General features: G+C 40.1%; 1 protein-coding gene across 4 annotated transcripts; it reads right to left on the minus strand.

The window, feature by feature from the left end:
• Positions 1 to 6,040: 6,040 nt before the first annotated feature.
• On the minus strand, positions 6,041 to 25,982 carry cers2a (ceramide synthase 2a). Of its 4 annotated transcripts, none has more exons than XM_061664174.1 (11): positions 25,616 to 25,982; positions 17,065 to 17,235; positions 16,860 to 16,977; positions 16,600 to 16,718; positions 14,585 to 14,642; positions 14,386 to 14,436; positions 14,114 to 14,206; positions 9,152 to 9,280; positions 8,202 to 8,308; positions 7,510 to 7,663; positions 6,041 to 7,437 (listed from the first exon to the last, which is right to left on the minus strand). In XM_061664174.1, exons 2-11 carry the CDS (start codon positions 17,232 to 17,234, stop codon positions 7,279 to 7,281), a joined length of 1,158 nt encoding a protein of 385 aa, XP_061520158.1. In that variant the 5' UTR covers position 17,235; positions 25,616 to 25,982; the 3' UTR covers positions 6,041 to 7,278. The 4 variants fall into 4 exon arrangements, with proteins under 4 accessions (XP_061520158.1, XP_061520160.1, XP_061520159.1 ...); XM_061664176.1 differs by having other exon boundaries at positions 17,065 to 17,259; XM_061664175.1 differs by lacking the exon at positions 25,616 to 25,982 and adding an exon at positions 18,840 to 19,151.
• Positions 25,983 to 26,359: the final 377 nt, after the last annotated feature.

Raw genomic sequence — 26,359 nt, forward strand, 5'->3', positions numbered from 1 at the left:
TTTCTGTTAATTTAATGCCGCTTGGGAAACAACTTTAGTTGAGCATTTATCGCCACCTTGCGAAAAGGAGTGTGAAATGAAATGGCTTTTTTCGATAATCAGATCCGTGGTTTTCTTTTTTTCTCTTTATTTCTCTTTTTTTTTTTTACATCAAATCACCTCCTCGAAAAAAATACTGTCTCCAAGTGCCAGCATAATGATCAACATTAAAATACTGATGCGCAGTCGGCCCACGTTTTCATTAAATTAAAAAAAAAAAAAAAAACGGGCATTTGTTTCTCCTAAAAAGTATAGCCACTGTAACATTATGTACAATCACGTTTAAATATGGGCGGAAACAGTACTTAATTGATTACATATAAACTAATCGCACATAAAAAAAAATAAAAATTGTACAATAATACACGTTTGAAGACAAAAATGTCTAAATGATTAAATGCAAATGTATTGTTCTTAAAAGTTAAATACAACTGAAATGTACTCAGCTAATGTCCTGCACTGGATTACAAAAAAAAAAAAGGTGAGGTCACTGTATACACAGTTTGAACATTGAATTTATTTATTAATATTAATTAATTATTTTTGCATACTTCTACAAGGGGCCATTCTCATAACACACTTTGAGAATCACTGCATTCGATCTTATATCAAGTTTTTTTAATTTATTAGTTTGCTGTTTGACCAGGTAAATGAATACAGTATTGTAAACAACTATAAACAACATGATTTGCTTTTAAGTTGTGAATCAACAAATTTTAGCTTTTCTTTCCACGTTGTACTTATTGTACTCATAATCACTCGAGAGGAAATTAAAACTCAGAAACTGCTGCATATTTATATGCTGATAAACCACACATCAGGCACATGCACACATAGACACCAAGTGGTGCCCTGGATGGGAAAAAAAAAAAAAGTGCCCTTTTTGGTGCAGCCCATTTTTCTTAATTAAATTTTTTTTTTCTTCAGGTGGAACTGGAGCTTTAGTCAAGGTGGAGGGAATAATGAACAGTTCCACAAACCAAAGCACAACAAATTCAGGCTTCTGCTAGAAAGCAAAAAAAAAAAAAAAAGTCAGTAAAAGCCTACCAGAACATCTTAACTTGTATTTTGTGTTAATTAGAGGCACTTGTGTCTGCTGAATCCCATTTAAGATTTTAATGTGATTGTTTAATTCTGAACACAGCCACGTTCCCAGTTATAATAGGGTGTGCAGACTTGTGCAACCACATTATCACGTTATTTTTATTTCCCTTCTTGAAAACATTTCTTCTTTTTTTTTTTTTCAATTGAGTTATACAGGTTATAGTTCACTTCAACGGTGGAATTTTTTTTGAAATGATTGATCACAAAAATCTGGCATTTGAGCAGGGGTGTGTGGACAATTTATACCCACTGTACAATATAAAAACTACTGTAAATCCAATAATGACCACTTGCACTGTACAATGTTGTCCAATATGAGAGCTGTACGAAGTAGTCTGTCTTTACAAACGTGATAATGTTTTAATTGACACTGTCAGAGAGGTATTCATTTAACAATGTTTATTGTTGTGCTTGGAGTTTGTAGTGGTGTCGAACTGGAGTACATTATTAGAGACATTTTAGCATTAACAATATCATTGCAGTTAAAGAGTTTCTACTACTACTACTGGTGGTGGTGTATTAACTATTAAACAAAACATTAAAAATAGCAATGCTCTTAATGATGGTTAGCTGTGTTATAAACCTTAAATTGGACGGTGGTCTAATGAATCTATTAAGCACCGTACGTTTACAGTAAGTCAAACACTCAAATAGATCACATTTACAAGAGTGTATGTAAGATTTTTGTTGTTGTTGTAGTTGATTTAGTTTCTAGTCCGTCGCAACTCTTCAGGGTCTTCATGTAATCTGCTCCTCCTGATAGGTGGAGGTGGAGATGGAACCGTAAGGGTCGACCACCGTCTGGGCACAGCGCACCACCGTCACCAGCAGGAAGAAACACAGAAGGAAGAGGAAGAAGAGCGCAAAGCCCAGATCCACATCAACCTCCAACGGGGGCGCAGGACGTGTCCTGTGGTCCATGTGGCCGATTCCCCCCAGTGTCAGTTCAAACGTATACCAAGGAGACGCCGAGGACCTCCATGCTACAAAAGAGACAAAGATGAAGATGAAAGAGTGTTTCTTCACGCTTCTGATAACTGTCATGACATTCTTGTCTGTTGCTTGTAGATGGTTGATAACATTCAGTACAGAACCCGCTGAAAATGGCTTACTGATAAAGTATGCATATACAGCTTGCTTTCTTTTGCCATTTTTAATTGTGTTCGGTGTAGCATAATTAGATAGATTAGGTAAGACCGATAGGTGGTCAGATAGACATCTGAGAGGGGGATAAATACATCCAGTATAGAGAAAGGTAGCAATAGATTCTGAGATAGAGCTACAATAGATCTTAGATAGAGCTAAAGAGATAGGTAGTTATAGATACCGCTATATGATAGAGAAATAGGCATCTATAGTGATAGAAATTGAGAACTATTTGAAATAGAGCAAGATTTGGTTCGAGATAGATATATGGGAGCTAAATGTAGTTCGAGAGAGCCATAGCTAGATGGATAGAGCTACAGAGATCCATATGTAGAAATTGCTCGAGATGTACAGCAGAGCTAAATTGTTGCTCGAGACAGGTCGCGACAGATAGCGAGAGTTGTCCCAAGAGATAGAGAGATAGCTAGTGAAATACAAAGTCGATAACTGAGAGAGAGAGATACAGGAATGGATAGCCATCTGCGATAGTGATAGAAATGGATGGATATATGAGATAGAGCTATATATGCAGAGATGGGTAAACAGATGTCTGATGGAGATAAATGCAGTTAGAGAGAGCTATAGACAGATGGATATAGAGCTATAGACAGCTAGCTCAGATAGAGATGGAGATGTAGAAATGGCTAGAGATATAAAACTATATATCTGAGCTAGAGCGAGATAGCTAAAGAGATAAGTAGAGACAGATAGCGATCGATATCTGATAGAGAAATACATCTCTGAGAAAGAGACAGAGAGAAAGAGATGGATAGATATCTGAGATAGAGCTCGAGAAAGAGTTAGAGAGATAGCTATAGATAGATGGGTAGAGATAACGATGGAAAGATAAGAGAGCGAGAGAAACGGCTAGAGATAGAGCGCTATAGTTTTGAGAAAACAATTGATATAGAGAAAGATAGCTACAGAGATAGAGAGCGATAATATCTGAGCGATAGATAAGCTAGAGCTCGATAGAAATGTCGTGATAGAAATGGAGAGATGTCTGAGAGTTTGATCAAGTTAAAGATAAACAGATAACAGATTGAGAAAAAAAGTCGTTAATACTGAATTCTTTTGAATTTCCCCGTTTTGTAAAGTGGACATGCAACTTTTTTTTTTTTTTTTTTTTTTTTTTACATACCTGTATGATTTTCACTGCATGCATTATATTTTGAGGGATACAAACATTCATACACTTTTATTTTGGTATTCAGGATGTACCAAAACATTCAAGCATCACGGACATGATTACAATCGGAACATTACACCCAAACAAGAAATAAATGTACAGTGAATAGATCATCTAACTTACCGCGCAGCCATGCTTGCACTGCAAGGACTCTATTGTCTTTGCGGGTTTTCCGGCACGCGTCCAAACTTCTGAGGAGTTTCAAACACCTGCGTTGGTTCCGCAGCTGCTTCCTTATAATGTCACTTACATAAGACGGTGATTGGTTAGCGCAGCTTTTACGCTCATCTTCTTTCCCTCATGATCATTACATGAGAAAATGAGCTTACTCGCACACACCTTGGGGAACATTACACTGCACTGAGATAACATTGTACGTGTGTGAACTGATTTATGTCCCTAACAACTTAAAGGACATTGGGTACTCGCATTTCTGCAACATTCATGGCGTACGCTTGCGTCTTGCGGCCTCCTCTGGAGCTGTAAGCCCTTATTAATACTTAAGAGGGAATTTGATAAGTCGACAGCGTGCAAGTGAATCAAACACCCGACACACTTTTGTTCCCTTGTCAAAAGGTGGCGTTTACGTGTCACCGCTTAAGACTTCACACTGTTCAAATTTAGATGCTGACCTTACGTATTACATAAAGGCAGACTAGGTACCACAAAGAGGACAAAACATTCGCGGATTTGGGAGGAGTAAGGATAGTATGCGCAGGCGAAACAGGAGATGCAATCGCAATTGACACGTGGCGCTGGCGGGGCAGAAACTGACCCTGCGACATTCAAATGAACAATCTTCACGACCGTGCGTGTAAAGTGACCGGCCGTTGTGTTCAATTAGCCTAGAAGGCCTTTTAGGTTGCGTGCCAAAAACAAGGGGAGGCGGGAGGGAACTAAAGCTGGTTGTTGGTTTGAAAAGAATAAACACGCACTCGCGCTTTCTCCAACGTTTTACATCAGCAATCACTCGAATGGTGAGTCAGTTTGCAAATATGAATATCTGGACTACCATCTGTGTATGCTGAGAACTATGGAAATCCATCTGAGCAGTCGTCATGTACCGGTACGCTGGTTGCCTCACGAACAATCCAACGTTGCCTCACGAACAATCCAACAGACTAGTAGAATGACTAGGGCACATTAGCTGAACAACCGTTTATGTAAACTATTTATTGAATTTTTATTTAATAAATCTTAATTTAACCATTATTTACTGTAAGTACATTCGTAAAAATTTTGCTATAGTCAAGCACGGTATTAATGTTGAAACTGTATTATGTTACAGTGGCTTACATTTTATTTAATAAATCTTAATTTAACCATTATTTACTGTAAGTACATTCGTAAAAATTTTGCTATAGTCAAGCACGGTATTAATGTTGAAACTGTATTATGTTACAGTGGCTTACAATGACAGACTTTTAAGGAATAAAACCTCAGTTTCACTTAGGCCTACTACACAACTGTATTTTAAGGTTGGTCATCATGGTGGTGGTACTTGGGAAAAAACTAAAAAAATTGAGAATGACTGTGCTATATATTAACTAAAAATGTATAATATCACGAGTAGTATTAGTTGCATGTAGTTGTCAACTAGTGCAAAAGCATGAGGTTTCCACCCCCATGCTGCACCGTGGGTATGGTGTTCTTTGGACGGCACTCATCATTCATCTTCCTCCAAACACGGTAAGCGGAGTTTATACCAAAAGGTTCTATTTTGGTCTCATCTGACCACATGACATTCCCCCAATCCTCCTCTGGATCATCCAGACGATCACTGGCAAACTTTAGAGGGGCCTGGGTATGTCCTGGCTTAAGCAGGGGGAAACTTTCAGGCACTTCAGGATTTGAATCCATGACGACAGTGTGTTACTAATGGTAACCTTTGTGATTGTGGTCCCTGCTCTCTTGAGGCCATTGACCAGGCCCCCCCCATCGTTTTGGGCTGATTCACCAGTCTCAAGATCATTGATACCCTTAGGACAGATCTCTGGTCTTGTCCATGGTGGAGAGGTTGGAGTCTGTCTGTGGGTGTGGACAGGTTTTTTTTTTATTTTTTAAATTCAGTTAAGTCAAAACAGGTGCCATTAATGAGGGTAATGTAAGGAGGATCAAATACCTTCTTAAAGATGGAAGTAACAGGTCTATGAGAGCCAGAATTATTGCTGGTTGGCAACTGTATAAATATTTTTCACAAGAACATAGAAATAAATTCTTCAATCATATAATGTGATTTCCTGGATTTGTTTTTCTCATTCTCTCAGGTTTTTCAATCTTTTTAAGTGGGACAACTTGCACAATTGGTGCTTGTCCAATCAGCCCCACTTTATATAGAATATAAAATGAATATACACAATGTATATGTATAGGCAAAATATGCACTGTAACTACTTTGTGCATACTGTTGTACTTGCCATTACCACAAGAGAGCGCTGACAGCCTTGTGTACAATCTGTCAAGAAGAGCGCAGACGAGGGCTCCTCTCCTCAAGACAAAGACTGTTCTGGAAGTAGCCTGGTAAATTGCTGACTCAAATTGCCCCCAAAAAGTAAAAAATCATTTTATACAAATATTTTTTAATCATTGTGATATTACACAACAGCAAAACATAACAGACTAAAAACACTTTATAGGCAAAGCTGTTTGGAAGGAGCGGATGGGAGGAGGCAGGAAACAATTGGTGTAAGAATCGGCTCAGAGCGCGACAGTGCGTATTGTGTTGATGTGTTGAGGTACAAAAGATGGCATTTAGTAACAACTCACAATCCAAAGGATAAAGGCACTTGTAGACTTAACAAATCAAGCTCTTTTTGTTAACATTGAACCAAAACACTGACAAAAGGAGCCAAACCTCTGGGGAAAATGAATTAGATTGAGATCCAAATGTAAACCTATATGCTCTGACTACAATTAAACGGATCCATAAAGGAAGCCATAAAGTGCATCTTTGGTTACGGAAAAAAATGAAAATAAATTCTACTGACTCCATGCCATCCCATAAAGAAGGAAGACTTTATTTGGGTCGGAGTTACTTTTCTCATTTAAACAGGACTGGAAACAAATAAAACAAAGCAAGTCAAATCACAAAACAAAAAATATATATTAGGCATAAACAAAAATAACACATTAAAATGATTTTGGACTGTGTGTGCAGGTTTTGTTGCCAAAAAGGCAAAGCAACTACAACTTGCAAAGCAACTACAACAGTGAGGCGCAATTCGACCTTGGCGGCTCACTTTCGCAAACTGTTAAAATTTTATTTGCCATACAGTATTTTGCTTTGCACATTATTGTAACAAAGTTACTACTACGTGTCAGTAAATTGACTTAAATCAGGAAATGGCCCATACTAAGAACTGCCTTCTTTGTATCACTGGCTTGAATGTAATTAGTCAGGTTTAAAGGCAATACTACTTAGAACAGTGTTAACCCGATGCTGTGCGGGAAGGGTATGTCCGTCCGTACCTCAGAGAAAAAAAAAAAAATGAAAAAAAAAAAACGAAAAAAAAACTTCCAGTAACAAGCCATGAAGCTACAAGTAGAGCAGCAACAATTAAATTTGATGAAGTGAAAAAAAGCGAACAAGAGACCTCAGTACCAAAGGCACATAATCATGGTCTCCATTGTTCCTTGGTCAATTTCCAGTGATCAGAATTGGTACTATTTAGAGGTGAATAGTGTGTGAGAAAATATTTCGTGTTGCCTCTCCGCATGCCACAATCATATTCTTTGGCTTTCAAGTGAGGGGCGCATGCAAGGTCTCGACTTCCCCACCTTGCAGTGCTCTCAAAGTCCACTTAGTACTTTTTTTGGCGGTTGTTGTTGAGCGGGGTATGGCCATTGTGAATGTGACCGTTCTTGTGTCCATTTTTCAACGTTCTGGTCCGCTCGCCGCTGCCATCTTCTTCCTCGGACTCGGTCTCTTCTTTGTCACTCCGTTCATCCTCAACAATGTCCTGTCAATGGGGAAAAACAAGAGCTAGTATGTGTAGCGGCGGTTTAGTTGAAACCAAATGCGTGCTTCTTACATTGCCGGGGAGGAACTTGATGACCATGCGTACTATGAGCGCCGCCCAGAAGACGTGCAGAGCCAGCAGCAACAGCAGCAGACCGTTGAAGAAGTAGAAGCCGAAGAAGGGCTCGTAGAGGGTCAGAGGGTACACCAACGTAGCGTGTATGATGCTGCACGCAAGAACAGAGCGAGCAGTCACAACCACCTACAGTCGCCATCAAAAGCCCATTGAACCAGGCCACGATGGTGGATAATGCGCCTGTTGTCATGATGGAAATTGTTCCGCTTAATACACACACAAAAAGTGTCGATGCTAAAATGACAAATTATAGAATTAAATTACAGTACTTTGATACATGGCCTTTTGGCAGCTAGTTCCATCTGCTTGTTACACTTCTAAACTAGTATAATGTAACAGAAAAACTGGCCTTGTGACAGCTGCGCAATTTACTGTATAGTAGCCGAAGCTGAAACAAGGACCAACTTTGGGATTTTCTTTGTGGAGGCACAGAAATATATGTACTTAACAGCACCAAAACAATAGATCCAATACAAATGTGGATATCTTTAGTTAGTTCAAAGCATCATCAAGCATGACGAGATTTGCTTGGACTAGTCAATTGTGCACCAGTTGTCCCTCTTAAGCTTATTCACTCAATGACTCATTATAAAAACAAGAAGAATGTCTTGTGCAATAGGATGTTTTACCAGAAAGGGAAAATTACGAGGCGGGTGATGATGAAAACTACAGCAAAGACAACGAATATGAAGTTGCACGTCCTCTTCCAACCTGCATAGTTGAACATCTTGGCTGACTGAGAAGATAAAAAAAGACACGCCACAGGATTAACGTGACCATTTTTCACATCTAGAGGGCAGACACCGCCCAACATGGAGACAATGAATAGGTGGAGTTTTGTTTGGTTTATGCTACCTTTCGGCTGAAAATGTTACCAGAAAGTGGCAAAAAAAAAGCAAACAAATGTGCAACTGACTGATTTAAAAATGTATTGTTATTTTGATTATTTCATTACATTTTGACAAAGTTCGACATCCAAAATCAATAATACTCTCTCAATACAAGGATATCCAATTCTCATAATAATTCCTGTTCTAAATGTTGACTTGATTCCAATGTTTTAGATGATGCAAGAATCTCGATGCTGGAATATACCGGGTCTTTTTCAATTTTCTTGAGTCATTTCCAACTAGAAAATACTGATTGAACAAATAAAACATAACCAACTCAAAAGGTTTGCAATGTAGGAATCATTTTTGGACTTTATAGCAGGGTAACATTGATGTTATGCCAGGTTTCTTGACATGAGGACAGCTAAAACAACAGGTTATGATGTTGCACATTGCTTATGCATGCATTCAACATGCGTGCGGGTAAATGACGGAGTAATTAATGGTCAAATCAAAGTTCAAAGTCAATCAATCCATTTTCTTTTGAACGAGTGTGGAATGGAGAAAGTGTGATGTTGTTACGTTACTGTATTGCCAGTAAAAATGTGAAAAAGATACATCACAGGTTTGTTTTTATGTACAACATTTGATGCGTTGACCAAAGAGTGGTGGTTTAGCGATATGATCGTTTGAGACGTTAAACCAAAATACTGAGGCGTACTATCGTGCGTGAGAGAGAAGTGTAATACCTCCATGAGATAGTCAGAGGCGTCATGCGCTAACATGATCAAAGTCCCTCCCCTGATGTAGTTGACCAGCCAGGAGAAACCGATGAGCACAATGGTGGCAATATGGTGAACTATTTGCTCTTTGAAATCCTGGGGAGAAGAAAGAAAAAAGAAAAAAGTACAGTGCTTTGTGACTTATTGATTAAGCTGCAAAGATCAGTTACTGATGGGCAGCGAACTGATGTTCTGTTTTTACTAATGATTAACTCACACTTTGTTACACATCAGTGCAGAACATTTACACATCATTAACAAATCTACATAAAAGGGGGGGAAGCAAATGAACCAAACAGTTGCTAAACCTGTTTCAACACAACAGCATCCCAGAAAACCACAGAGATAGTTCAGGTAAATTACATGTAACAAAATCCCACCCCGTGACCCTGAAAAGGATAAGCGGTGCAGAGAATGGATGAATGGAACAAAATCACATCAAACCTCTCGGTATCTGAGCACGATCACGTCACTTTTGAGTTTGTTCAGTTAAAACGTGACAAATTCTCAACATGTCAAAGCTGTCAGTATCTGTGCATAACATCCGGTAATGTCACTCTTGAACCTTCGCTCAATTTTAACGGTGCTTTTCAAAACTGAAAGCCCTCAAGTTAGCTTAGAATCATTTAGCGTTCGCTTTCAGATTGATGTTGACGAAGATCCTCCAAACAAGCCTCCCCGAAAAGGCCAATACCTTCGACACACACTCACTCACTCACAGCTAGCTTGGCTGCCATAATCATGCAAGTGATCAAAAAAGGTAGTGTGTCTGGCTTTTTTATTTTTTTTATTTTTACTTGTGATACACATTGCGACTTCTCAATTGACATCAACTACCGTATTGCCTTTGCTACTGCTGTCTTCGAATAATGCATTTTGTTATAAAGTTCGCTCAGTCTGTCTCCTCTCAACCACTGTCAAGTAGCATTTAAGTTGTTTTAATATATATATATATATATATATATACCTATTTAATGAAACATATTACAAGAATAGTTATTTCATGGACATGGACACAAAGTGCAGACAGCTTTTATTTGAAGGTTTCCACATTCAAATTGGATGAAGGTTTCAGGAGTTTCCGCTCCTTAAATGGTGCCAGCCTTTTTTTTTTTTGTTTGTTTTTTTAAAAGGGACCAAAAGTAATTGGACAATTGACTCAAAGGCCATTTCATGGGCAGGTGTTGCCAATCCCTTCGTTAAGTCATTATCAATTAAGCGTATAAGAGGCTATTGGCTAGATTGGACATTGCAAATAAAAAATAAAAACAAACAAAAAAAACATTTCAAAAAGCCAGCACAGTTCTAGAAGAACATTCTTTGGACAGATGAACTCAAGGTCATGTGTGCGCGCGGTCACCTCACTGCTTTCCTGATACAGTGCAACGGTGAAGCGGAGTTAGCTTACTTGTGCTTTAGCCCAAACAAACCATGGCAGAAAAGGACTTAAAATTTTCACAGTGATTGGGAAGAACAGTTCTTCTTTACACCTTTTAAAGAAAACTGTTTGTGTCTTATTTGCGGGAGGAATGTGGAGAGACACTTCGAAACTTGTCATGGCTAGACGAGTGTCATCTATGTCGGAGAACTTAACAGAGCAACTGGACCAGGACCTCGCTACGTTCAGGTGGTTTAGCATTCAGTGTCACGAGTCGGTGGACAGCCCCTGCACAGCTCAGCTAATGATATTTATCCGAATGGTGTTTGATAATTATTCTACAAAAGAAGAACTCCTGACACTTCTGCCACTGAAGACAACAACAAGGGGAATTGACATCTATAACGTGGTGAAAAGCTTCTTGGTGGAGAAAAAGGTGCCATTAGAGAAGCTGTTGTCGGTGACCAGCCACGACAGGCCGGCATGCCGGCTTTATTGCGCAATGGCAAAGGTGATCCAGACTTCCCGAAGTTTCTACACTACCACTGCATCATTCACCAGCAGGCAATATGTGCAAAAGTGACCGGCCTTGATCATGTGATGACCCCTGTCGTGAACATAATAAACGGCATCCGCTCCAAAGCCAAACAACACAGGAGGTTTCATGTGCTATTAGAGGAGTTGTCCGCGGAATATGGTGACCAGTTACTTAACACAGAAATCCGATGGCTCAGCAAGGGACGGACGAATTCTGCAGGGTTTTTTTGTCACTTCTGAGTGAAATCAAATTGTTCATGCAGTTCAAGGGGGAAGACGCATCACTGCATGAGAACATGGAATGGATACTTGACCTCACGTTTTTAACAGATTTGACTGAGAAACTGAAGCATTTCAATCGTGAGCTGCAAGGTAAAGGTAAGACTGTTGCTCACATGATAAGTGCAATAAATGCATTTACACCAAAGATGCAAAATGTTTCGGTGCATTTACAGAGCAAAAAAAAAAACGCTGCACTTTCCCTTTGTGCAGTCAGTGTTACGATGACAATGCTTCTGCAACTGCAGCTTTGGATAAAGGGAGTAAACAAGTACTCCAAGTCATAAACAGACTAGGACAGGAATTTGAAGACAGGTTTTGTGACTTTGATTAACTTGAACCATTCATTACCAATCCCTTCATGCAAGTGGACATGACATCCACTGCTGAGCAGCTAGGTGCTTTGTTCAACTTGGATGTTGGACAGGTAGAGATAGAAATCCTAACTCTTCAAAATGACCTCCACCCCAAACCCCATCAGTCGGCACCAAACTTTCGATGCCTTGTGGACAAAGAAAAGTACAGATGTATGCACAGCAGCTATGAACATTTCCTGCTTTTTTGGTTCAACCCATCTATGTGACTCAGCCTTTTCCAACATGCACTTTATCAAGAACAAACACAGAACACGTCTGACTGATGCGCATTTACAAGACTCCCTCAGAGTTGCAGTGTCAAATTATACACCAGATTCCAACACACTGGTGCCATATGGTGGCTTTGAAAGCATCATGTCAATATTGCACAAAATGTTAAAACATGTTCAGAATGGACTATAACTTGTGACAAGAAGATGGATGATGTCTATGTCCTACAAATGTTACAAATGATCATTTGCATTGCAAAACAGGTGTCAAACTGGTGGCCTGCGGGCCAGATCCGGCCCGCCACGTCATTTTATGTGGCCCGCGAGGAGAGTGTGCATCGACTTGTGTTTCTTGCTAAAATACTAAAATTGCAAATCGGCTTCACTTTTAAAAATGTTGCGATATTGCAAGCATTTTTTTGTTACCAACCCCCATTTTAAAATAAAATAGATCCATACCGTCATTGAACAAACAGTTTTTACTGGCTTCTGATTTCAAAAGTAATTATCCATTAATTTGTGTATATGTAATAATATGAGTCAATCATACGGGTTTGCAGCCAGGACGGCCCTCCGAGTGGAACCATAACTGCGATGTGGCCCGTGACAAAAATGAGTTTGACAACCCTGCACTACAAGGACAGCAGGTGTTCCACCTGACTTTCAAATATTTGCGGACATAAACATAAATAAATGTTTCTTGTTTAAACATGTTTTTCTTACCATTATTGAGGAAAATAATTACCATACCACATATCGTGAGCAGTCTCTTCACATAGTGTTACTACTACTGCTATTTTTATCATGATTACTACTAAAAAGTGACCCGTGCAGTTTTGTTATTTCGGAAGTTTGCCGCAAACAGGTCATGTAGCCCTTCATACTATCGGTGCTCACGAAGTAGCCCTCAGCCTCAAAAAGGTCAGTGACCCCTGATCTTAAGCATACCACATCGTCTGTACAACAAGGTGAAGGCAGTGTAACGGAATGGGCACGAGGTCACCAATGCTTATTGATGATGTGACACACAAGAGAAGCAGACGTATGATTTCTGAGGTGCTCGAGAGACATACTGTTGGTTCAAATCCAACCAAATGCTGCCACATTGATTGAACGGCATTCATAATACAGATGGACAATGACCCAAAACAGCCAAAACAACCTGAGACTTTATTAAAGCAAATCACGGAAATATTCTTGAATAGCCAAGTCAGTCACCTGAGCATGCATTTCACCCGTTAAAGGTTAAATTTCAGAGAGAAAGGCCCAAAAACTGCCACTGAAAACCACTACAGTAAAGGCATAGCAGAGCATTTTAAAAAGAGGAAACCCAGCATCTGGTGATGTCAATGAGTTACACTTTAAGCAGCCAATGCAACCAAAAGTCTTTCAGCCAAGTATTAGAAACGAACATAACACTTTTAGTTATTTACTCTGTCCAATTAGTTATGATCCCCTGGAATGAAGGGATTGTGTTTATAAAATGCTCTAGTTCCTCAATTTTGTTTGCAATCTTTTTGCTCAGTCAACTAAATTAAAGCTCAAAGTCTGCACATGCATCTGATCGTTTCATGTAAATGCATTGAGGTATTGTACTGCATGCACTGTGTCCAACCATGTTTTGAAAACCCATTTGACCTCATTGCAGCCATTAATGTAGTAATAAGGCATATTTACATTTACGCCACCTTTCTTGGAAAATACTTGAGTTCTAGCAGCAACAAGATTGATTCATGACAATCCAAAGCAGGGGCAATACACATACTACTGTATGATAACATGGGATAATACCATACACATATGACTTTGACATTATAACAATCAACAAGGGCAGTCACAACTCTAGTTAGTGCACTGAAGTAATGCAACAATTGTTGTCACTGATGAACTGCTTTCAGCAGTTCTACCCTGTGTGCAAAAAATGGCAAAGCTGTCGGCTACACAGGATGTTGTCCAGCCCTGCTTGCTTGAGTCACACATTAACTCACAGGGCACCTCGTGACCAAAAAAGCACATCACCAGCCAAGTGTGGTCTCTCATGACTCTAACCGATTGATGACGCAGAAGGCCTTGAAATAGGAATTACGTAGTTTGGCGTTTTCAAAATCCACACTGCATTAAATATTTAGGTGACAGTCCACGTGCTTACCTTACGCTTGACATCTGACGCTACGCTCACAAGCAGGGATACATAGAAGCCCAGTTCAATCATGTAGTACCAGTACTGAGATGCTAAGAGTGGCTAGAGGAAAAAAAAAAAGACAAACATGGATGTTTTAGACTTACAACAGAACCTTAGTATTACTTAAGTGATTCCGTGAACAACACAGCTAGAAACAGCTTTGAATAAAAATTCATGCAATTCAAAAATGATTGACAGAAAATGAACAAAGAAAGTAGCCACCCCATCGATTAGCATACCATTTTTGGGAAGTTATCCCACATCCTCGTCATATTATAGAACCATGGTTTCTGAGAGAGGAGAGACAACTGTTAGGATCCCGCCAGAACATTTGTGGGCAACATCACAAAAATGCATCCATTAGGTTTAATTTGCGTGAATATCAATATACATGTTGCCATGCCAACAGTATTTCCAACGCTATAACTTCAGACTCACATCAATAAGGGTTGCCAGGCCAGCAAAGAAAGCAAAAAGGTAAAAGGTAAATCTCCAACTGAAAAGAGAAAGTAGTTGTCACACAAAATATTTTCATTAGCGCTGAAGTGCAAGAGTATCTCTCTTACCTGTACTTACCTCTCATAACTTCCTTCTACTTTACGTCATAAGAAAAACATGTCATACCAGTGAAACCTAATCACACCATCGCTGTAGTAATGAACAGCACAAACAAGAATTCATTGCGTTCACACTGCTAAACATAATTTTGTTGGTTTAACTTCAAATTTCAGAATCCATGTGATAAACAAGACAACGAGAACAATAAAAAGATAAAGCTGGACAAATAGTTCAAAAAGGTGCATAAGGTAGAAAAAGATAAAAGAGGAGTAAACAAAAACCAACAATAAGTTGCAGTATGTTATGAATGACATGTACATAGAGTGGAACCTTCAAAATCAAACCCAATCTGTTGTGTGATGCTGGTTGACATCCAAGTTACCGTATTTTAAAACCACTGTTCCCATAACCTTCGCCCTGAGCTGTCACCTTACAGCGGTGGGGGAGTTTTGATGTCCTAATGATCTTAGGAGCCAAGTTGTTGGGGGCTTTATGCTTTATTAGCTTCCCCCAGGGCAGAACGGGTGCTAGGAAAGGGACCAAACACACACACACACACACACACACACACACAAAAAACAGCTCTTATGATGTTACTTTTCAGGTGAGGGGTATGGGATGGGTCTTTGCTGCTGTTTGTGCGTATGCACTAAGCAGCAGATCAAAGCACCCACCCTTTTTGGATGTTCTTACGGGTGTTGCTGGAGAGCGCTCCCGCTGGGACTCCCTCGTTCTGCTGGGGGATTTCAATGCTCACACGGGCAATGTACACTCGGAGGGAAGAGATGGGCAGAGCTGTCAACCGATCACCACTTGGTGGTGTATTGGTTCCGTTGGTCCGAAATGGCAGACCCAAACATATTGTGAGGTTCTGTTGAAAACGTCGGTCTTAGTCCCACGTCAGAAAGAGTTTCACTTCTGACAGAACTTTCACCGCGTCCTGTGGGAGGCAGGGGACATTGAGTCAGAGCGGGCCTTGTTCGGTGCCTCCGTGGCTGATCGAAGCTGTCACCGTACAGTGGTTGGTTCTGGTTGTGGTGGCAATCTCGGAAACCGTTGGTAGACATGAATCTGATTAAGAAGCCTCCTGAACATTTCCCTTGTGAGGTGTTCGGGGCATGTCCCACTGGGAGCCCCGTGGAAGGAGATGGTCTGAGAATGCCTTCGTATAACCCCGGAAGAGCTGGACGAACACCACTTAAGGTGCCGCCTCCACGACCCGACCCCGAATAAGTGAACAAAAATGGATGGATGGATGGATGTTCTCATTGCAGGGGTATCAATACAAACGAGTACAAACCAACTGATTTGTTCAAAAAACCTCGAGTTTCCTTTTCTTTGGCATACTATACTACGAAATAGTCGCAAACGTGGGCCGCTGATTACAAAAATGAGATTTGTGTTGATATCAAATTATTGTCAGTAGTTAATGCTGCAAATCAGTACACATCAATTAAAGATTAAATATAGAGTATATAGTTTAGATACATTTGAGATTTAAAAACATTTGTTCAGAAGAATTCAACCACAGGTGAGGCTGAAATCATGAAAATTGTACTTGCGTTCACTGAGGAATTGATAAAAAGTCTACTTTTCAAAGAGCGCATACTCATTTATGGCGAGCATCCATACATTCTCAACACCGCTTATCCTGTTCATAGTTATGTCTAGCAGTGTATGGGATAATTTAAAACAATATTGAAATTTGTACTTGGCTCAAATTGTCCCCATCATAAAACCTGTACATCTAATGTTGAAGGAACATTCTTAACTGTGATACAATACTGTGATAAAGCACTGTATAATAAACTTAAATATTTGTTGGAGGTGTAATGATGAAATGGACAAATGCATATTATTTTATTAACAGTATCCAGTATAAGAGTTCGAGCTACCTGGCTTCCTGAAACTTTTTTATCTTGCTGGGTCGGTCCTGGTTCCGCCGCTGCTTGAACCATCGTTGCACCTGTCGCACGGAGTAGTCTGTCTGTTTACTTAACTTTTCTAAGGAGCTCTGAAAACAAGGAAAGAGGAAAGAAAAGTCAGTGCTGTGCTTGAGTGTTTAGATACTGCTTTATGTCAACAATACGCTGAGTTTGGTAGTTGTGTCGCTGCCAAATAAAACAAAAGTAAGTAGCTGTGTTCTTTTGTTTACCTGTGTGGGTTGCTTGGATATACTGCAGAAGTGGGCCTCCAGTAAGGGATTCAAGGGAGGGCTAACACGCTTTTTGTCCCTCACTCCCAGCAGAGACGCCAGAGGAACCGCTATCCACCTGTAAAAATCAAAAGCACATATGCTAACTTATCAGAAAGATTATCAGGCAAATAGAATGCGCTCACCAACACTGACAATGACTTGCCTTTCAAATATCGGTCTGACAACCAGGAAGCAGATGGCAATCGGGATGAAAGCCCAAAGGTCTGGTAACTGAGGTAGGACGACATTGGGGTCCTTCATGTCGGCCCAACCAAAGCCTCCAGGAAACCAAATCCAGTCTGCCCATAGCCGCTCGCTTAGCCGAGACAACATCCTGGCAATTCAAAAAAGGCAAATGCTGTTGCAGGAAAGTAAGACGTTAATAAGAACACTTCTTTGAATCTTACCTACTCCAGTAAGTATGTGACAGTACAGTCATTATAATGTTTGACTGGAGACGTGTAATTACGTAATACATTTGACACTGGCATTTGTAGATATGCTTCTTCCTCAAACAGGCCCAGTGCACTCTTATATACACCGGGTGATTGAAAAATAACTCCCTATTTTTAATGACTTGTACTTTATTTCTGAACTATAATTCTTGCAAGAAATGAACAGGAGAAGAAAATGTAATGCATGGAGTTTTATTAAAAATTCGGTATGGGCGCCCTGTAGATGATATGGGTCACCCTGTAGATGATGAATGTGCAAGATAAATTTGACAAATTAGTCTTTATTCCTCCAGAATGAAGCTATTGCAAACAAAGAAAAAAAAGCATCCAGGTCCATCTTAAAAATCTAAATCAAGCTTAAGATCTCTGTGTGCACCATAGGGATACAGTACTAGGACTGTAACAATACACTAAAGTTAAAGATTCGATTTGTACCTTGATTTATGACACCCGTCCTATAAAAGAGTACAGTTTTAGAAATAGAATTGTTTTATAAATAAATTAATATATTCATTATATTACCAGTAATATGTTTGTGATATTGATTTATTTCTAATATATATAATTTATGAACATAATCAGTAAATACATTTGGCAATGTTGACCATGCCCGTTTCTTCCATGCCCCACCAAAATGAATTGTGCGATGGTGTCTTTTAAGGTGCATTCACATGTTCGACATATGGCCCCTAACTTGGGAGGTTTTTGAAGCATTACAGCAAATAGTCTGGGTCTTGCCCACTATTCCATTGCTGGTTTTAAGCGGGTAGCCGAAATGCTCCCATACCGCTGATCTAAAGGAGTTGAGGGGGGCCGCAATTTCAGGGGTATCTGTAGCTCTAGCTCCACTTCACGTAGTCGAACTAGCACAAGTGGTAGCAAGTTTTGCTCATTCAGGTAAGATGACAGTCACCAGAAAAAGTAGTCACATGACAAGCACCTGGAGGAAATGTATCATCGATTAAGGCTTACATTTTTAAAAATGAATTTAAAGTAATAATAATGATTATAATTACATTATGATTGGTAGCCCTGCGAGCTGATATGGCTGTATTTGGATTGGAGGCACGAACTCTGGGAGTCAGAAGGCGTGTGTCGTGGTGCATCGTTACATGTTTCGTATGGCAACAATGCCAGTCATACATTGAATCATAATTCTCTGTCACAAACACGTTGGGAGTAATTGTGAATGTGCAGAATGCAATACAATTAGTAATATTTAACATGCACTTTTTCCTTACAAAAAGGCAGATAAAGCATACCAACGTACGTGATCCGATTCTGGTCAAGTATCTCAAAAAGGGAGCGTGTACGGATCAGAACGTTATTCAGAATAATATACAGTGTATATGTACACATACAATTGGCTATATAGAGAATATAAAGTCATATAAATCAGGTTCAGGCCTCAAATCCACCAAAAATAAAAAGTGAAAACATTCGACTTCAAAGCCAAAATGACAAATTCTGGAGAAAACATTACCTCCTTGGCGGAGATAATCCAAAAATCTTTGTGCATTCATTTAATGAAGTATGTGCAGTAATTGCGAACCAGTTGGACAGCTACGAGCGTTTGACAGACTGCACCCACGAGGAAGCACCGCACATCAATCGACAATTGGCCGAGACGCAACAAAGTCATCTTGCTTTGTACACAACGTCTCTGATACGAACAGGAAAACCACGTGGCTTTTCTTAAGACCGCCTCCAACATAAAACTTTTGTTTTTTTTTGGTGCGCCTGATTTTATTCTCTTTGGGGGGAAAAAAGCAACGCCCCCAAACAAATGTCTCCGCCGGCATCACGCGTGCACATGACCGCATACCTCGAGCCACCCGCGGGCGAAACCACACGAATCATTTGCGTGATTTGCTGGAGCCGCACATTTAGCGGCACCGTCCGAAGGCGGGTACCGGGAGGCGTGACGTCATCGGAGCACCCTGCGCAGGCGCGTTATTTGTATCAAGCATACGCCGAGGACATCGAGCACAGACCCCGCCTTGAGCGGGTTGGCCCGTTGCTTGGAGACGCAAGTGCGTGCGCCATGTTGTGTCAGATCAGCCCGCAAACAAGACAACGGACTGAACGTCATAAGGCGAATTTGTACTAAGTGCGCACAGGTAATGACACACGCAAATAATTTTGCGGAACACACCAAATGGGCGCCAAAAACATTGGCAGTCACTTTAAAAATGTTGACTCCCGCAAATATTTCTGTATTTATCATCCCAGTAATTGTGTCACGTAAACACTCATGCTAACATTAGAAAAATGCATATCTTTTGGATCTTACCTGCTTAAATATTTAAGAAGTAATCATTTATAATTGTCAGATTCAAAATTATGCATGCTGTTTATGGCTGTTTTGCAAGTAAACAATATTTGGGAAGCAGGCATTTAAAAAAAAAAAACATTTGTGACTTTCAATCTGATGAATATGAAAGTTAACTGTTTTCATGTTAAAGACCCTGTAAAGCAGGGGTGTCCAAATCATTTTAGTTGAGAGGCAACATTCAATCATTCATTCATTGATGTGAAGTGGGCCGGACGGACGAGTACATTCGTGGTCTAATAAGCTATAACAACGACGACAACAATCCCCCCACATTTATTGATTATTATCTTGTTGCAAAACCTCATTGTTTCCCTGTCAGGGGTCACAACATTGAGTCACTCGCATGATTGGTTTGGCACAGTTTTTACCCCAGATGCCCTTCCTGACGCAACCCACACATTTTTATCTGGTATTGGGACTGGGAGTGGATAGGAATTGGTGCACCATCTGCTGCGGGATGTACCAATCACTACACTCCCTGCCACTAAAACCTTTTCATGAAAATGTCCCAAGAAACTTCACAAACTCATATATTTTTTTAAAAATGCGCATTTGCACACGAAATTACTTCACAAACAACATATGATATGATGACACATACAGGCGTTGCTTCTGCAGGCGTTACATACAATTTGTTATTGCATACATGGTTTAGAAGTGATCGTATTTCCTCTCTCAGTTAACTAGCTAGCTGGGCCGACACCTCGTAAATATATTTTCCCCTTCAGATAGTCAGCTGGTGTGGCCACTTTAGAGCGCCTTGTTGTCAGTCCTGAGTGTGCATAGATCGTGCAGATAAAAAGTACGACTTGAGAGCCAGCGTGTATGTACCTTCGGACTGGCGTTGAGCGACTCGCTAGTATATACTTGGTAAGGAATCCATACAAAGTCTTGCAGTATCACACAACGCAAGTCTGGACTTTAAAACCTATTAACTGGCAGTTATAAAGTCATGGTGACTCTTTCAGTTCATCTGATTATGTTAATCATCATGAGGATTTCATTGACCCTGCTGTATCCCATTGGTGACCACTAAAATCACTGATCTGAGTCCATCAATAAGTCTGGCTCATTGTGGTTCAAATGAGCAAACAGGAGAGCAGATAAAGGCCTCCCTTTCGTTTCGGTTCTAACATGTTAATGATTGGGTTTTTATTTAGCCCTGAGCGAAATTATGGGACCCGGGCGTACACACGGAATGTTCGTCTGTCAAACTACTGGAACTGTAAGGAAACCATCGAGCCCAGATAGCACTCATTTGCACATGACTCACTGAACGCAAAAGCCATTCTGTCAGGTTATCTTATCTAAACTAAAAAGCAACAAAATTAAACACCACACACAGTAAATGCAGATATGTCCTTTGAACTAATTACAGCAGCTCACGAACATTTTCTCAAAGCAATTAATCGAACAGCACAGTGGAGCCTTAAAAAAAAATCAATAAATAAAAAATAAAAAAATAGAAATCTGTCCATCCTAAGTCGTTAAAAAAAAAAAAAAAAAAAAAGAGAATTACATTGCATAGAGTCTGCCTTTAAGTGAAGTGACTTACCTCCCAGGCAGATCTGTTATCAGAATTAATGCCAAGTGGTTTGATTTTATTTATTTTCTTAACTCTACATGGCAAGAGGAATCAGCGTCCACCTGAACACTGATGCTGGACCAATTGGCGGCAGCTGTCTAATGGTGCCAAGTGTGCCTCATCTTTTTAAGAAATGTCATCTTTTTAAGAAATTCACACATCTTCAAAATTCCATATTCCATATACAGGTACAGCCAAAAACAACAACAACAACAAAAACAACAATTGTGTTTTGTACGGCTGACTTCACGAGTCTGTTTTCTCCTTGTGCTTCATGTGCTAACTTTAAGTCTTGCCTACTTCCAATACCAACATGTAGGTGTCAATGTATTTTTTAAGCGCCATTTTCACCAAACAGAAAAGTTCAGTTGCATGGGGGTTATGCGCAACCAACTTCCGCATTCGGCAAAGCAGGTTGAAGCACTTCCTTCTAGCTCGGGTAAATAGTGGGACCCTAGAACAGGAGACCAGGACTAAGCACACCAAGGAACTTTAAATGTCTACTTTTACTTTTTTTTTTTTTTTTTTTTTATCTACAAGATGTCTTCAAGAGCTACCAAAGATGACAATAGCCGATGTTTAGGCTTTGTTCGTGTATACATATACTGCATAACATATTTGTATAAATAAATGATATACATGTGTGTAAGGTGTTTAGTCACAGTGACATAATGTATATGAACATGTTTTTAATACTTGGATGAAAATCATTTGTTGACAATGAATGCTTGCATGGACTGACTGGAGCCTACAGACATCACCAACTTCATAGTTTTGTCAGGCTTTCACTGCAGCCACCTTCACTTGCTACTACTTTGTGAGTATTGCTGTTGTCACTTTTCTCTTCAGCAAGTGAAAAGCATGCTCAATTGGTGTTTTCATATCGCGAATTTGCGACTGTCGAAATAATGAGTGAGGGACATCAAAATCAAACGAAACAATTTCACCCATTGCAATCAACAGTAATGGTGTGTTCCATCAACCCATCTTTGACAACGCTTAGCTGTTTAGAACTTTCCATAAAGCAGTACAGTTCGATTACACACAAAACAGACAGAGATGGCAAACCCTGACTATTCAGTCTGGTATGTATATAAATTTGGGTGCTAAAAAAATTTGAATATCGATGGAAAGTAAATTTCTTTCAATAATTTGTTTCAAAAAGTTAAACTTGCATGTTATATTAGTTCAGCACACACAAAGTGAAATATTTAGAATATCATGACAAAGCTCAAAATTACAGGCTCCCTGTGTCCCAATCTTGTCAGCTAATTCACACAAAACACCTGCAGAGGTTTTCCTCAGTGTTTAAATGGTCTCAGTCTGGATTAGTAGGCTTCAGAATCATGGAGAAGACTGCTGACTTGACGGTTGTGCAGAAAACCATTCACTAGACACCCTCCATAAGGAGAAAAAGTCTCAAAAAGAAATTGCAAAAGAAGCTGGATGCTCACAGAGCGCTAACAGTGTTAAGAGGAAGGGGAAAATGTGGCTGGAAAAGGTGCGCAGGTGACAGGGATGACTGCAGCCTTGAGAGGGTTGTCAAGCAACCGGGATACACAAATCTGGTAGAGCTTCACAAGGAGTGGACTGAGGCTGGTGTCAGTGCATCACGAACCACCACATACAGACCTCTACATGACATGGGCTACAGCTGTAGACGTCGATAAGTCAAGCAACTGCTGAACCAAATCCATGAGTCAACCAAATCCTGAACCAAAAACAACGTCAGAAGCATCTGTGCTGGGCTAAGGAGAAAAAGTACTGGTCTGTCGCCCAGTGGTCGAAGTCCTCTACTAAGATTAAAGTCAATTTAGCATTTCATTTGGAAATCAAGGTCCCATAGTCTGGAGGAAAACTAGAGAAGCACAAAAGTCAAGCAGCTTAAAGTCCAGTGTTAAGAAGAAGCACATCCACAGTCACTCATGGTTAGGGGAGCCATGTCATTTGCAGGGGTGGGTCCATTATCTTTTATCAAGTCCACAGTCAACACAGCTGTCTACCAGGAAATTGTAGAGCACTTCATGCTACCAGCTGCCGAAGAGCTTTTTGCAGACAATGATTTTATTTTCCAGCAGGATTTGGCACCTGCTGACAAATCCAAAACTACCAATACCTGGTTTAAGAGCCATGGAATAACAGTACTTGATTGGCCAGCAAACCCGCCTCACTTGAACCCCATTGAGAATTTAAGGGGTTTTATCAAGAGGACGATGAAGGAACACAAACCCTGAAGTGCAGATGATCTGAAGGCCAATATCAAAGCTACTTGGGCTACAATAACACCTGAATTGTGCCAAAGGCTGATCATGCCTTGATGCTGTAATTAATGAAAAAGGAGGCCAGGCCCAAAGTACTGAGGGCATATTACTTTAATACACTTTTCAGAAGGGCAACATTTCTGTGGCTAAGATCCTTTTTTGTTGGTCACATGAAATATTCAAATTTTGTGAAATGCTGAATTTTTTTCTGTCTTTCTGGCATAATCATCAAAATTGAAACAAAGGCTTTACATATTTCACTTTGTGTGCGGTGAACTAACAGAAGTTTTACTTTTTTAAACAAATTATTGAAATAAATGGACATTCCCTCAATATTCTATTTTTTTTGGCCACATACCTGTAGCATGACATTATATCATGCAACATGCCAAAGTCCAAAGACCAGATACACGAAGCATCAATGGAAGACACTTTTATTCTTAGCGCAGATTTTTTAGTTGTTTTTTTTTTGCAGTGCTGTATACAGGCAAGGGCACATTTTAAGTTCCACACTTTCAGTGTAGCATCACTTTGTGCCGCACTGAGCAATAAAAAAGAGGTGGCAGTGGTCCCGCATTAACATTGGAGTCCCCATCAGTAATAATCGTTGTTCCCAGAGAGCAGACGGAGTATATGCCTGCGAGTATTGTTGTATGCTCAGTTTGCATGTGTTGCTGCTCCGTGTAGGTTAAACTAGCAGTTGTGTGAACCTAATTTCTGTTAGCCCATCTATGGTGTTTTGCATTATACGTGAATATTAAGCTGGCAGACCTTTGTGAGACGAAACCAAATGGTTTGGTTGGACATTTTGGTTTTTAAATATACAATGTTTAATCCTCTTTTGTTGTATGCTCTGTTAATATGTGTTGCTGCTACGTGTGTGTTGAAGTCACAGTTTTCCGTAGGTTCATAATTACTGTGACATCTATGCTAATTTCCGATGGCGTTTAGGGTTGTATGTTAGCATTCAGATTTAAGCCTTTTCGTTAGTTATATAAATTATATGGCTTGATTGAACCGGTTGGTGTTTAAATACACATTTTGAAAATCGATTTTGCTACAGGAGTTTTGCAATAAACTCGAACTGGGAGGAAACGGCGTGCAAGCACGCTTTGCCACTCATTTGGAGAAAAGTGCGCGTGTAAGTTTAAAGTGTGTGGGAGTGCTGAAAACTCATTTTTAAAATGTTTCCATGGCAACAGTGTTGACTTTACTATCACAACGTTTGACAGAGGTGATGCAAAACATTACACCCTGCACTAGACCCAGAAATGTCACAGCACACACATCAATTACTGATATAAAGCCCTAAGAAGATATTTGCTGTATTTAGACTTACTGCACAAATGTACTCTAATATCTATTGAAGATAAACCCGGACTTGACAGGTTTGAGCATCCTAGTATTGACTTTCAAACCGAAGCTGTAGTTTGTGTGTCTGTCACAGCTTTATACGCACTTTGCGTAAAAGCTTAGGGAGCGGTTCTGTCCACAAACGCGAACGAACGTGGCGCAAGCGGGGAGTCTCCCAGGACATAAAGGACGCACACGTTAAGAAATGCGATAGCAATAAAACAAGTTGTCTGCCTTAAATGGCCATGTCACGTGTAAAAGGCATGAGCAACTTTGAAGCGGTACGTCACAGTTTACGTTAGAAAACTTTTTACGTAACAACCGGAATGAACCTAATGGACCAGTTTTCTAAACTCAACAAGTTTTTGTTCATGTTCTCACTGAGGGGGAAATTAACTTAAAACATAATAATAATAATAAAAAAAACAAAAACAGTTTAGTGGGCTTGTCTTATCGCGGTTCTCTTAAACAAACAACAGAAAGGAGGACAAGTTAGGGCCTGTTAGCTAGCTCAACTTTGATGTTTAGCTCTTTTCCGCCACTGTTAATTTGCCTGTCACGCGAGGTTTTTTTTAATGCACCTTTTTAATGAAACGACACCACAAACTCTGTCTCAAATAGTACACGCGCCACGGTGGAAATAGTGTTGAAACTCTCAAGAGGAATAAACGACCCGAGTGAATTGAAGAAAGGAGTCCGTCGTGTAACGGTGCTGCCCAACTTACCTCTTGACACTTTGTACGTCGCAATATGTTTGCAGCTGCTTGTCCTCTTTTCCTGTTCGAGCTGAGTGAATTTCACGTACGCTTCCCCATTCGAGACACTCCAACTTTCAATGATTTGCCAACAGCCCGTTTCCCCCTCCGATGCAGCTCCGGCTCGCCTCAATTCCTCTGGGGGAAAAAGCTGTCGTACTTTTACTCCGCAGCGCTTTTCCTTTGAAGTGGAGACTGTGAAGCCTATCAAAAAGGACGGGGCAACGTTATGTCGACTTTTTTGTGTGCTATCACAGTGCGCGCGGACGGACACAAGTGGGTGCACGTAGTGACTATTACAGTTGGTATTAGTAGGTTTAAAGTGTGCCGGGGGGCGGGTAGCAGGCTGGTCAAAGTGACGTGAGCCTTGGATGAGGGTTGATCGTTCGTGTCAATGAAGATGGGCTTCGCTTTCTAAGCCTCTAGAGGGCGCCAGAAACAATTATACCAACGCATTATTTCAAGAAAATATTCATATACGTACACTTAGGTGAAATATCATTGATACCCAGTGGTCCGTATACGCGCTTTGTCTTTTTTTTTCTCTTTGTTTTAAAATTAACTAAGGCAATTCAGCCCACTAGTAGAACGACTGCGTCTTATTGGAGGGGTTCTCAAACGTTAAATACCAAGTACCGCATTAAAGAATACTTTCTACATCATGACCGACATCAAAATACTATAGTATACTTCAACAAAGACGAGATGGAAGCT

Source organism: Phycodurus eques, chromosome 20 (assembly GCF_024500275.1).
Source record: "Phycodurus eques isolate BA_2022a chromosome 20, UOR_Pequ_1.1, whole genome shotgun sequence".
In the NCBI taxonomy this organism is placed as follows: Eukaryota; Metazoa; Chordata; class Actinopteri; order Syngnathiformes; family Syngnathidae; genus Phycodurus; species Phycodurus eques.

Coding starts and splice junctions, on each gene's coding strand:
- cers2a (XM_061664174.1), bottom strand. CDS start 17,234: ATGTTGTCTCGGCTAAGCGAGCGGCTATGGGCAGACTGGATTTGGTTT. Junction 14,437..14,584: donor GCCTGGCAACCCTTATTGAT/GTGAGTCTGAAG, acceptor CTCCTCTCTCAG/AAACCATGGTTCTATAATAT. Junction 14,207..14,385: donor GGGATAACTTCCCAAAAATG/GTATGCTAATCG, acceptor TTTTTCCTCTAG/CCACTCTTAGCATCTCAGTA.